General features: G+C 30.8%; 2 protein-coding genes across 9 annotated transcripts in view; one reads left to right on the top strand and one right to left on the bottom strand.

The window, feature by feature from the left end:
• The window catches only part of LOC124948348 (neurotrimin-like), a 126,332-nt gene extending 123,242 nt beyond the window's left edge, over nucleotides 1–3,090 (top strand). For all 7 annotated transcript variants that reach the window (XM_047491826.1, XM_047491828.1, XM_047491829.1 and 4 more), the window contains one exon: nucleotides 867–3,090. In XM_047491826.1, coding sequence (XP_047347782.1) covers nucleotides 867–1,084 — 218 coding nt within the window. In that variant the 3' untranslated portion in view covers nucleotides 1,085–3,090. The remainder of the gene's footprint in view (nucleotides 1–866) is intronic.
• The window catches only part of LOC124948350 (neurotrimin-like), a 155,867-nt gene continuing 145,310 nt past the window's right edge, over nucleotides 2,725–13,281 (bottom strand). Inside the window, exons 7-11 of one of the 2 annotated variants that reach the window (XM_047491835.1) lie at nucleotides 13,122–13,271; nucleotides 11,869–11,925; nucleotides 6,513–6,578; nucleotides 6,319–6,396; nucleotides 2,725–6,251 (exon numbers count right to left, since the gene is read on the bottom strand). In XM_047491835.1, coding sequence (XP_047347791.1) covers nucleotides 6,109–6,251; nucleotides 6,319–6,396; nucleotides 6,513–6,578; nucleotides 11,869–11,925; nucleotides 13,122–13,271 — 494 coding nt within the window. In that variant the 3' untranslated portion in view covers nucleotides 2,725–6,108. The remainder of the gene's footprint in view (nucleotides 6,252–6,318; nucleotides 6,397–6,512; nucleotides 6,579–11,868; nucleotides 11,926–13,121; nucleotides 13,272–13,281) is intronic. The other variant, XM_047491836.1, reaches the window with a different exon arrangement.

Here is a 13,281-nt window from a genome sequence, read left to right on the forward strand (position 1 = left end):
AACTGCGCGTGGGATTTTAGTCAAAATCCCGTTGAGAATTCTATTGCTTATTGCCTCGAAAGGAAGATTTACCATTGGTATCTTCTTTGCGTTCTTATCATTCTCGTCGTCGTCGTCGTCGTTGAAAGTTTGTGAATATACTGCGAGCAGCTCTCGATGTTCCAAAGAGAAACTTTCCATCTCGAGTACGGTTTTCGTTCATAAGTTTTCGTTTATATCAAGCCAATCACTCAAATCTAAGATTTTATTGAATTTTCAAAAACTAAAACCCTAAAATAACTACAAAAGTGAAATTTAGTCAAGTGCCAATTTAGTGCTAAATGAAAAAATAACGAATAACGATACCTTCGATTTATATCAATTTCTATGAATTTTTATTTGATTTTTATTTGTTCAATTAACACATGTGTTGAATTACCTATACATATATAATTTTACTGCTTGTACGCTTGTATTTATTATTTGCACGAATAAACTTAAGAAAGCAATTAAAATTGTTCGATTGGCATCCTGGGATGTACGAGAATGTTTTTTGCTATTCAAAAAATCAAAAAAGCAATCTACGAACTTCCTAGTATTTGTGTAGGTAGATTCCAATTACAAACAGAGTCATAGAGTAAAAATCGTACTTCAAGCTACTTAAGTTATACATACTTTTACGAGAAAATATCAAAGTTCATTTCTCCATTTCGCTTATTAATTATCAACTTTCTCTGGAAATAAAAAAATTCTATTTCTTTTATAAAATTGAACTTTTTATCACTTTTACAAAATATAAAGAACCATAATTAGTTTCGTTTTTTAAAATGATTCTAGTTTTCTACAAATCGATCGATACAAATTTTAATAAAAATGAATCTTTCCAGATACACGGATTGATGGACGATATAACAACAATGACTACATCAATGCTGAGAATAAAATCGATAAGGATGTTCAACGAAAACAACCTTCAAACAAAGATGTGAATCATCGCAGAATTGATAACACATCTCGATCATTATCCTCGAGAGGAGATAGGCTATATGCTTTTTTACAACACAGCCTAATAATCTATACAATTCTATTATCTATCCTTTCGTAGTCAGTCTTTAGATACTTTATGTCCACAAAATACGAAGACGTTTCGATTAATTGGACTCTTTTGATTGGACCTCGTCTTCACGCACTATCATTCCTTTTCCATTAGCAAACGGGATCAATTTATCTTAAGTATGGATACGATCATCGATGTCCATGCTTTCTTTCTATTGTTTATAAGAAGAGAAAAGAACCATACATAATAAGAAAATTTTCGTGAAATTAAAGAGAAAAATTATGTATGTCATGGTTCAAAATTATATTCTTTCCAAATGTACGTTATAGTAATTTCTATCAACATCCTATAATTTGTAACATTGAAATACCTAATCTTGTTTATTTAGAGAAAATGTATTGGTTATATTTTGAATCATTTTTCTATTAATGTTTAATACTGCACTTGGTTCAACATTGTTCCTATTACGACGAAAACGTTATTGTTAATTAGATATCCAGGAGTAATTTATAAAAAAAATTAGAGGATGATATTTGTATAAAAAGTTATATGACAATCCAGAAAAGTGAAATTTTAGTAACAACGAATCTATAACATACGTTACTACTCGAAATGATATCGAAAAAATAATATTATTTTGTTTCATTTTATATTTTAAATAATAGAAAAACATAAATTTGTTAAGTCTTATAATTAACTAATCTTATCTGTATTGATAATTTATTTTCATTAATCGATATTTTCTTAGATCATGTTTTCAATTAATCTCGGCCTAATCTTTCCTAAAGACAGAGAATCTTATATTCGAAATAAAATAATCAGAATATTAAAAAGCCTAATCAGTCCACAACTACGATATTTCACTATAATTGTGATGCAATTATAAGAAATATACAGAAACATAATATGTGAACGTGAAGTTAGAGATAAAAATTCTATATGTCGTTTTTCACAATTATGCTTTTTTTTAAATGTATGGTATAGTAATTTATTAATTCTATTATAATATTATAATTATTAACGTCGAAATGTAATATCACATTTTCTTTTAATTACATCACATAGTGAGAATTATGAGGATGAATTTTGGAAACAATGAAAAAAAAAAGTAAAAATTCCGAACGAATTCAATCCTCTTTCTAATTATCAGCAGCCTCTATCTTGCCATGCAACGGACGGATAAAATTGTATGTACATGTAAATCTTGTTGGAAATAGTGTACCTTTAAAGATGTACACATACATATCTCATTTACTTGAGATAATCGATTTGTCGAATGTTTCTGTGGGGAAAAAAATGGAAACTTGTATATTTGACAATGATTGTAACGATTTAAATACCACTGTAAATAACGATTATATATATATATATATATATATATATATATATATATATATATATTAGAAATCTACGTCGACGCCGACCACGATGTTAATTGAATGAATATTAATAATTTTGTACATAAATTACTGACTCGTGCGTGTGTGGATAGGATAAAATTATCGATAAGAGAAGGAACATTAGCATGATGTAATTTTTAGAGTTCCATTTTTTAAAGAGTATCTTCGACTTTTCACGAAGACTATTGACGTTGATAGTTTTATCCTACGATGTATGTTCATCTCGTAGATAGGTTCAACTGTAAATATAAGTATCAAAAAAAAAAGAAATAAAGCAAATAATGTCTTGTAATATCGGAATTTTATGTAATCCGAAATACATTTAACGAGTAAATATTTGTAAATAGACCAAAGCATCGTAGTATGTGATCTTTTTAAGATTGATTATTTTGCTTTTACGTCGCGCCATTATCCGTCGTAGCCGACCGTCAACATAACCGAACGAAAAAGAACCAGTGAGCTTTATTATCGCTTTATAATTGTATATGGAAATTTGCATACCGTCAGATTTTTAAGTAGATCGATTATGAACGCTAACGAGAAGGGACAAAACTTACGGAGTAATTTAAAATATATACATTATTCATTGTACTGTAACTGGAAATTTTGGGCGAATGTTGAAGTATGAATAAAGATCGAATGTTAAAGTTTGAATGGATATTTTTTACGATTTTATCATTTCCCTGATATATCGTAATTATATTTCTAAGTAGAATTCAAAAATTTCGAAGTAAAACTCAAACCATTTTTTATTTCTCCTTTTTAAATTGTCACATCATCTCTGATGTAAATATTTTTCTAAGAAGAAAGGTTTATCAATGAAATAATGTAATAAGATTGCATTCATCTCAAGTATCCATATATAGAACAATGTTCTTCTTTCAAATGTACTCGTTTTATTCTTCTTAACTCTCATGTACTTATTTGTATTTTATTTTTAAGCACTTGTATCAATTCAGCTTTATTACAAATTTTACATTTACTCATCACAATATATTACGCACACTATTCTTGCACGATACGATGTTATCTACAATGCTGATGATACAAAAGTAGGTAGTGTTCTGTATAGAATTTTTGTTTCAGTTACATCGTTCGATAGTTCCACTCGTCATAAGTAGTGCTATCGATCAACAAATATTGAGGAATCATTCGCATATTCATCATAAAGATATTATATGAAAATCTGTCGAATTGATTCATTAATTGTTAAATAGATACTCGCAACATTAGCTTTTTTTACATTATGATTTTACGACAATCTAAAGATATCATTACATATACATTTGATTAGATGATAGGAAGCAAATAAACGTGGCATTTGGTTAGTGCTAAAATGATGAAGAATCGATGCTAAAAGTAATTTTCTCAAGTAAGATTTCTTGCCTATATAAAAATAACACTTATCACTGGCTTCGTTTTTATACAAGTCAGTTTCAATGAGGAACACAGATAATTGATATGTATTTTATCTGTTAATTAGTAAGAAATTTCTGATCTAACACGTTACATCATGAATATACGGACAACAAAAAAACGAATAATTGTATTGCTTCGGAAAGTGTTTTTGGCTTTATGATTCGTATAATTGAAACTTATATTGTATAGTTGAATTAAACAAAATACATCCAGAGATTTGATAATTGTAACTTATGATTTTCGCCTTACACATTATCTTTGTTTTTTTTTTTTTTGTTTTCCACCTACTATTGTCCGATAATGTAAAGACTTACAAGGTCAAATCCATCAAATATTATTCGCGTAATACTATAAAATTATACGAATATTTATAACTTATAATAACTTCTTGAGAATACGCATATATGGGACCAATTTATTGGTTTCATTTCCATCGTGCGTTTAGTATCAAATGTTTCGTAACGAACACTAATAGTTTTGTATTTCAATAAGTTATCTTGATTTTCTTTAAAGCACACCGTTTTAAAGTTTCTATTATGTGACAAAAACATATTATTTGATAATTAAATTAATTTATAAGATTATAATGATATCGATACGAAATTCAGACATAATCTGTTTCGCCTACTACTTTCTTTCTCACGCAAGCACATATACACGCATTTCGTGCTACTTTATCTATATACAAAACGTTTAAAAATTTCACGTCATCGAGCAATTCGATAGGAATGAGCCGTTTTGCTTTGAATACATCATACATAGTTATTGTGATATAATTCCTGATGTAGATCAAATTTAATTATTCAACAATTTTCATACATATAGATACGAAAAGGAATCAATTAATAAACAAAATAAAAAACAAATAGCAAAATTAAAGTTCATTGTAAAGAACGGCTTATTGTAAAACGGCTCATTGTAAAGATGCTCTCATTTTCCTAAAATTATTCGCACATTTTCGCATTGATTATGACAATATTTACTTATTCTAATATGTACAATACTTGCGTCGGTGTTTGTGTGTGTATGTGTCCGTACGCGTACAAACGATAAAACCTAAATTAATGACTTATCATTCGAACAAAGCGTCGGTCATCAATCACCGAAATGATTAAAAGGGCACATTTGTTTTAAAAAATCATTCCCTCATACAGTCTTCCAATATTTCTTTAATTATATCTATTAATGAACAGCCTCATTCATTCAGTGAACTAAAAATTACGTATCTGGGAATTCGTAGGAGGTTTTCGTAGTGCGATTTGAAGCATTGACTGTTATAATCCGAGTTTTGTGTACATTGGCTAATTAGTATATTAGTAGATAAATCTATACACATTATTTTCCACGCTTATCGTTTTTTTGTTATCAATTATTACGTGTACATGTGTAAAACAACACGGCAAGTCGATAGAGTATCGTCGTCCTCGATCAGTACCATAGTTCTCTCTTTACAATATATCTTTTTCAAAGTCATGCGACGATTTTTCTTTTCGTTGAAATTCTATCGCTATTTTTTTTTTTTCATATATCAAATAAATTATCTTAGTTGACCGTTTTTTTATTTCACGATGATGTCACCATGTATACATTAGCCTTTCGACTAATGTGAAACTAATTAATTGGATTAATTAGACATCATAGATTACTTCTAAGGTGTTTCACTTAGGAAAGCCGATTACTTTCCTTGGTTCCTTTAATCGTTTATAGAAATTTCATTTTAAATTATTAATTTGATCATTCATAATATTCTTCGTATGTCACATTGTTAGAGACTCATACGACTTAATAAAAATTTTTTTATTTAAGGAACCTGCAGTGTGTAGTCGAAAATGAACTTTAAAATAATCAATTTGCATTTTTTTTTTTTTCCAAAAGACAATAACATTCTTCCCTGATCAAACATTCTTCCGTCCTTAAACTATCGATGAACTCACGTCCTTCGATATATTGTATTTTTTTTGGAGAAGCGTCTCTTGAAATTTCGAAAGAAAAAAAAAGAAGATTGTTTAAAAAGGACGAGCACGGAAAAACACGGGCTGATGGCAGTCGAGTAGCTATAAGGAAGGATTCTACCTTCGAGAAAAACCTTCGGTCGCTTCGCTAACGAATAAACTTGCGAGATCTCGATAAAGTAAGACAACAAGTTGTTCTCAAAACTCGCCAAGAAAATGGACCACTATTTCGTTTTACTTGTCTCCTACACATTCTTATAGATTAATACATTATAATACAAGCGAACGTGTGTGGTCAGCATTAATCTTGAATTAAAGTCCCTGAGCGGTAATTTTGACAAGAGGATTCGCCAAGTTCCGTGACGATTTGCAAGAATTCGCCATGGGAGTACGACGATATGCTGACCGGGAGCGTGATATGACTTTCAAGCAGGATGAAGTGTCCTAAATGGTAGACGATGGTTCAGGCACAAGGTCAGTATAATGGTTACTACTAGTAAAAGTACCGAACTTTTCCTCGTCGTCGAACTCGAATCTTCGTAATCATCAGTCCCATCGCTGTTCTTCTTTCGGCTACGAAGTTTTAAATCTAAAAATATTTAATTATTCTTTAATATCAATCATTATTTTGATATATGTTTTACATCATCTAATCAAGATATAGTAATTTCCTTTTTTATATGATATATATATAATTTTACGTACCTCGTTCCTTTAACATATCTTGATTTCCTTCGAAAATATTGTTCCCAGAATTTTGTCTCAGTTTTCCTGCAAACGAATCAATTAAATACTCCAGTTATTGTTTACTTTGGCAAATTAGCTATTACTACTGTAACTATGAAAAATACTACATGTCGTGCTGGATAATTAAAATATGTAATTTTCATACGATCGAAAAATAGCGATAAAAAAATTAACGATAAATTATCATTTTATCAATGTCAAGTTTTTTACAAATTTATAGATATTGTGAAATTTTTTCGCCTAAAAGAAATTCCAATAAATAAGAAGTTATTCGAATAAATTTTGACACTGTACATTGGAGGACCAAATGGAATTTTTGCCGGAAGAGCTGTTTCAGTTTATACATAATGTAATTTATAAATTCGTTTATTTATACAAGCTAATTTTCCGAACAAAGTACGACTAAAATTAAATTCCGTGAATAAATTTTAATGAAAACTTTGACGAACGTAATATTGTCCTCCATTTGATTCGTGCAATTATTGGTACTGTTTTCTTCCAACTCTAAGATTCTTCCAACCAAACGAGTACTCTCTCTTTCTCTCTCTTCAAAGCTTAAATTTCACAGCTTCTTGGTTGCGTACTCGTCACTTAATTAAATTCTACTGAACTAATTAAAGTCTTTCTCCTTCGGTATGATAGAACTATAAAATACTGTTATTTTTATTGACACAATACTTGTAGATTCAGCAAACTGTTTTTATATTTCTTTTCTTTCTATCTTCATTTAAGAAAACATCTCATTTATTTTGTATATAAAATATTTATTTTTTATATGTATAATGAGATAAGAATATGAATGAGAATATCCTTACTAAACAAAACTATCGTATATTATACATATATCAAACATTCGATTAATAATATTCTCGAATATTGTTAATTTAAATTTCATTCTCATTCATGCAACTTCGAAGACTATTCATCATTTGATAAATATATTTTAAATTTATTTTTCATTTATTACAAATGAAGTCATTTATAAATTATTAAAAATATTTCTGATGATCTTTCAGAGTTCTTTCCGCACTTTCAGAAATTACAATAAATTTGTTGTGAATTCCTCATGCGTATATTTTCAACGAACTACTCTCTCCGAGGGATAGGGTCGAATAAAATTGACCCGTAACAACAAACCGGGTCTATAAATCTTCCATCGTACACAACGTCGCTTCCCAATCTGTTAGCATCAAAATATTTTGCATATATCGATTTCCGGTCGATTCGAGTACATACACGGAAAGTAGGATAGTGCGAGAACCTATCCACTGTAATAAATCTTGGATTTTTCATCGGATCTTCGTAGGAAGAGATCGACGAAGAACTGAAGCGTATAATGCGGTGAAAGAATATTCACAAATATTTTGTCATATTATAAGATTTTCACGATCAGTTGAAAAAGATGAAGAGACAGAGGGAGAGAGAGCGAGAAAGAGAGAGAGAGAGAAACAGAGAGATATACAGAGATAGAGAGACAGAGAGATAGAGAAAGAAGTAGAGAGAGAAAGAAACATTTTCCCTTTATTCTTGAATATTTCTCGGATTATTATCAGAAACATATATCTATATGTATGTACTTTGTACATGCATACATATGCAGATACATACACACATACATACATACATACATACATACATGCGTATATACCTACATAAATTAAATAAAACACAGATATTTCTAAGAATCACAAACCGTTCGTGACAAAGTTGATCAACGATGAGGAAAGATAAAAATGAAATAAACGAAAATACTCTAACTGGTTTATATATCATCATTGTACTCTGAACATGTCATTTCATTGGAAATCGTGTACTACGGATAGGAATATATTTCCCTGTGTCAACGTCATAATAAATTTAGGCAATCATTGCGTTCGTGGCCCCGAACGCAGACATATTTAGCATATAAATGGCACCCGCTAGAACAGACAACAGCAGAAAAATATCGTAGAGATAATCGAATTCAAATACAAATAAACGTTACCACCTTTCTAGCCCTCTGTCTCTTTCTATTTCTTCCTCTTTCTCTCTCTTTTGGTAATTCATTACAATTAAATTAATCAATTCTTACAATCACATTTTGAAAAGACTTAATTTTAGTCAACTTAAACATGTAATGCTCTGTCTATAATAGCTATTATATTTTTGGATCATATGTTCTTGTCGTGGTTTAAATTGTTAATAAGTTAATATTAATCTAATATTAAATGAACTTACTCTATAATATATTTATTGGTTCATATCCGATAAGGAATGTAATTATACATTTATTGATCTATTTCTTTCTCTCAGTTTCTAAGCGTATATATGCGGAAGCAGAGATAAAGGTTAAAAAAAAAAGAGAAAAAAAATGGAGCTCGTTGCAACGATGACAACGAACCTCAAAGAACATAACAGATTAAATGTCAGTTTCCTGCCAGTGTATTTTTCGTGCCTTACGCTATTCACAAGTTGTACGTGTATTACTCTTATTCTTTTTAGCGAAATTTTAAAGAACGAACGTTTTCTGTCTTTCGAAATGTATTTTAGGCTTGAGAAATACGAAAACACTTATACGCAAATATGTAGAAAATCAAAAAATGGAAAAAAGTACAAACGAACTATAATGTAATTATAGTTATGAATAATTATAGAAATAACTTAAATTTTTACATCACTCGTGATGGTAGAAAGAGAGAGAGGGGGGAGGGGAGAGAGACGATTCCAACGTGCAATATAACTTGTTAACGAAAAGATACAAAAATAAACATCGGAAGTCCAAATTTCACTAGCAAAGGAAGTTCTAACTAAACTAAACTTTCGCTTTGCAATTCAGCATAAATAGGAACTCACGATACGAGGTCCCGAAATCGAAGGAAAGTCAAAGCTAAAACTAAAGGGAAAATTTTCATTTTCGTAAGAAATGCGATCACGATTTAACAATATAATCAGAGATTTAGCAATGTAATCAAAATGTTAAGATCGATATGTTATTAACTAAATATGAAAATTAGTTGATTATTATTAATTTCGTTTTCAAATATGATCTAGTGATTATTTGTAACAAATTTAATTACAATATAGTTTTATGAGTCGATTAAAACGTATCACTGAATATTTCAATTTAAAAAAAAAAATTATATTAGGAATGTTTATTCAACTTATTACGTTATTCATCGATAATATTACATATTCTATAGCTATGAAGATAGAGAATATAGTATGAATTATTTAACAAAAGTAATTTAAATCGACAAATAAATATTTCTGTAAATATATAATCGAAAACATCTGAATATTACATTTTCAATAACAACCTTTCTTTAATCTTTCATTTCACAACTGTCTGATTTTTCCTCGACGACAAATACTAATTGTATTGACATTTTAACGATACATATAATTAATACATAAAATGTTATTCCGGAACTAAACTATCATAAAAAAGAAATAATACGATATAATCAGTACGTCGATATTAAACTAGCTCGAAAACATATCATGAATTATTTTTATTTAGATGTCATTAATTATTATTATTCGATAAATTATAATTGAGAAGAAAGAATCAAAATTAAAATAAATGAAAATATCACGCGTTTTACGTATTTGATGAATTATATTCGTAATAAAAAAGGAACATAAAATAAAAGGCACAAAACACAAATCTAGAAACTTCCTCGAAAATTTACAATACATATCTTTACGACCAAGTTCTGAATTGTACGAAAGAAAGAATTTTGTTTGTTTTCGGATGTCGTTGATGGGAAATACCCACATACCTACATACGCGACGATGCATTGAAAATGCAGGATTGGAGGCCAAAATCTGTTTCATTCGTAGCGCACAGCTTTTCTCGACTGTCGTTTCTCTAAACGTCTATCTCGCGATATCTCGGCTCTACTACGATTGCTACAACTATACAGTCTACAACTCTATAGACTTACTCTCTCTTTCTCTCTTTCTCTTTCACACACACATGCTTTCTATCTTACATACATACATACATACATACACAGTCTCTCTTTTTCTCTGTTTCTATTTTTCTATTTCTTCCACTTTCTAGGACGCGTGTCTGCGAAGCATCGACTTTTGTGCCGCCTTCGGTCGAATGCCCATCGAGCAAACGAGAGAAGGTCGACTTACGAACCTCCGACATGACTCGACTTCACTATTCATTCACCTTTTAACTCAGAAAGCGAGAAAACGAGAAAGAAAGAAAGAAATAAAGAGAAAAAACGATATGCTTTGAATCACCAGAGTCAGAGTTTAAAAGACCTCGAGCTTAGATGACGATCAAAAATTCCTAAATAAAACAAAATTTCAATGAAAAATATTTTATTCAAAATATTATTATGGGATTTTATATGGGAAATGAAAATTTTCGAAATATGTGGAAATTATAGCGTATTCTTCTTAAAACGCACTCAGCTTATTAATGATTCGCATCGTAAAATATTTTATTTTTTCTTTTCACATAGGTACTCTATTTACTATGAAATAAAAGAAAAATATAGATGGAAGAAGTAAAAAATCAGGAAATAGGAAAAAAGAGAGAAAGAGAAAGTATATCAGTCACAAACTACGTGCTTGATCTAATTAAGCAGCGACCCGTCGATTCAACGCAAACACATGTTACGTGGCATCATTCGTGGGAAGTACCACTCGGCACAGCGTTAGCAATAAAGGACAAGAGAGAAAACACCTACGCAAAAGATAAAGAGGGAGAAAGAGAGGGAGAGAGAGAGAGAGAGAGAGAGAGAGTGAAAGGGAGATAGAAATCCGCGCTGATCGATGTTCGATTCGCATATCGAACATTAATAAAGTACCTATCTATTGATATCACTTTGCAATACTTCTAGAAAATAGTAGAATCGACGATCGATGTGTATAAATATGCGTGTATTTGTGTATTTGGTGATTCTCTACATTGATAGAGAAAAAGAGAGAAAGAGAGAGAGAAAGAGAGAAAGAGAGAGAGAGAGAGAGAGAAAGAGAGAGAGGAAGATAGAGAAAAATAGATAGATAGATAGATAGATAGATAGAGAGAGAGAGAGAGAGAGAGAGAGAGAGGGAAAGTGAGAGAAAGAGAGAGAGAAAGAACGGAAAGAAGACAGAAAAAAGATAACAAAGTACGACGAGTGTAAGAGAAGAAAAAGAAGTTGTGTGAGAGCGGACGGGTGAATAAAACGGGCCAAGGTAAAACCAAGTTAAAGCCAAAAAAGAAAAAGAAAAAAATAGAGAATAGAACAAAGAATAAGAAGGAAGCAGGGTAAAAGAACGTAGAGAACAACGAACTCAAAGATTTACGACCTACGATAAAAAGTACTTTACCTTTGTACTTTGTATCATTGCCTGTGTTGCTATTGGAACCAGAACCGGAAGGTATCGCTGGAAGGCCCAAGAAATGAGATAATTAAAAAAGTGTAAGAATGTATAAAAGTACCTATCTATATAAGAAAAGGTGCGTATGTAAATTTTCAGCTCATATTTAATAGTAGGCTTTGTCGATTGTGTGTTCGAATTAAAAATCAATAAGCGGTGAGAAGAAAAAATTCTTCATGCCTTCTACATAGATACGCATACAGGGTAAGATATTTAAACGTGAACACTTGAACTTTCGTTTACTTGCGAATTTACGAAAATATATTTTTTCAGTATAATATAACAACGTTTGAAGCGATAAACGTAGTGATGGGAATAGAATTTTTGTAGGATCATTTTTCCCTTAAGAACTTTTCTCGTTTATCGATAAACAACAAAAGATTTTCATGTGTTCTCACTTAAATGGGCCATCCTGTGTACCGTACGTATGCAGTTACACCTACATATATACATGAAATGTATGATAAAACTATAGAGATTCCCAGTTTACATCTCGAGACACGGTTCAACTCTCGGCCCACTTTATATGTTCTCTAACTCCTTGTTATCTTTGAGTTTATGAGTGCAAACATTTTCTAAGGTGTACACTTTGACGCCATGTGAGCTTATTTCTTCCCTTCTTTTCGAGACCCGGCTAGTTCCACCTGCCACTTGCGAGAAACTATCTCAAACTACGCGTCGAAGTAACTAAGTATACAACAACTTGGAGTTGAGATTTCGAATCCGCGCCTCTCGTAACTGGAACGAAACAATGTCTTTAGAATATATTGATTTGTTTTTTTTCTTTTTGAAGATCCTCAGTTTGTTGCGACGCGATTTCCAAAGAAATTTCTACGATTTCCAATGAATTTTATTCTTAATAATCTAGTCCAGAGATGGGCAACTATTCACAACGGGTCGCATAATCCTCATCATTAATCAGTCCGTTCTCCTACTATTTAAATTTACTAATCAACATTCTATGCTTAAAAACGAAAGTTGTAAAGCTCATAATCGTCTTTTCTCACTTTACCAGAACAGATAAGTAGGAGCGCGGACCACATGTGGCCCGCTGACCGCCAGTTGTCTACCTCTAATCTAGACTTTCCAATTAATATTTTTTCTTTCACGTTACGTACTTTTCTTATTTCTCTTTCCTTTATAAAACTTTCACGAATCCATTTCTAATTAATGTAGAATTTTATGAAATTTCCTTTACTTACCGTATACATTGATACTTCCATCGGTGTCACCTAATGAATTTCTTGAAACACACTTGTACGAACCGTAATCCGAAGTGTTCACCGAGTGTATAGTTAACTTCATGTGAACCTTATAATTGTTGTCCAGTAAAATGGGCTCGTACTTTCCTCCTGAAATAAA

Source organism: Vespa velutina, chromosome 4, assembly GCF_912470025.1.
Source record: "Vespa velutina chromosome 4, iVesVel2.1, whole genome shotgun sequence".
NCBI classification, from domain to species: domain Eukaryota; kingdom Metazoa; phylum Arthropoda; class Insecta; order Hymenoptera; family Vespidae; genus Vespa; species Vespa velutina.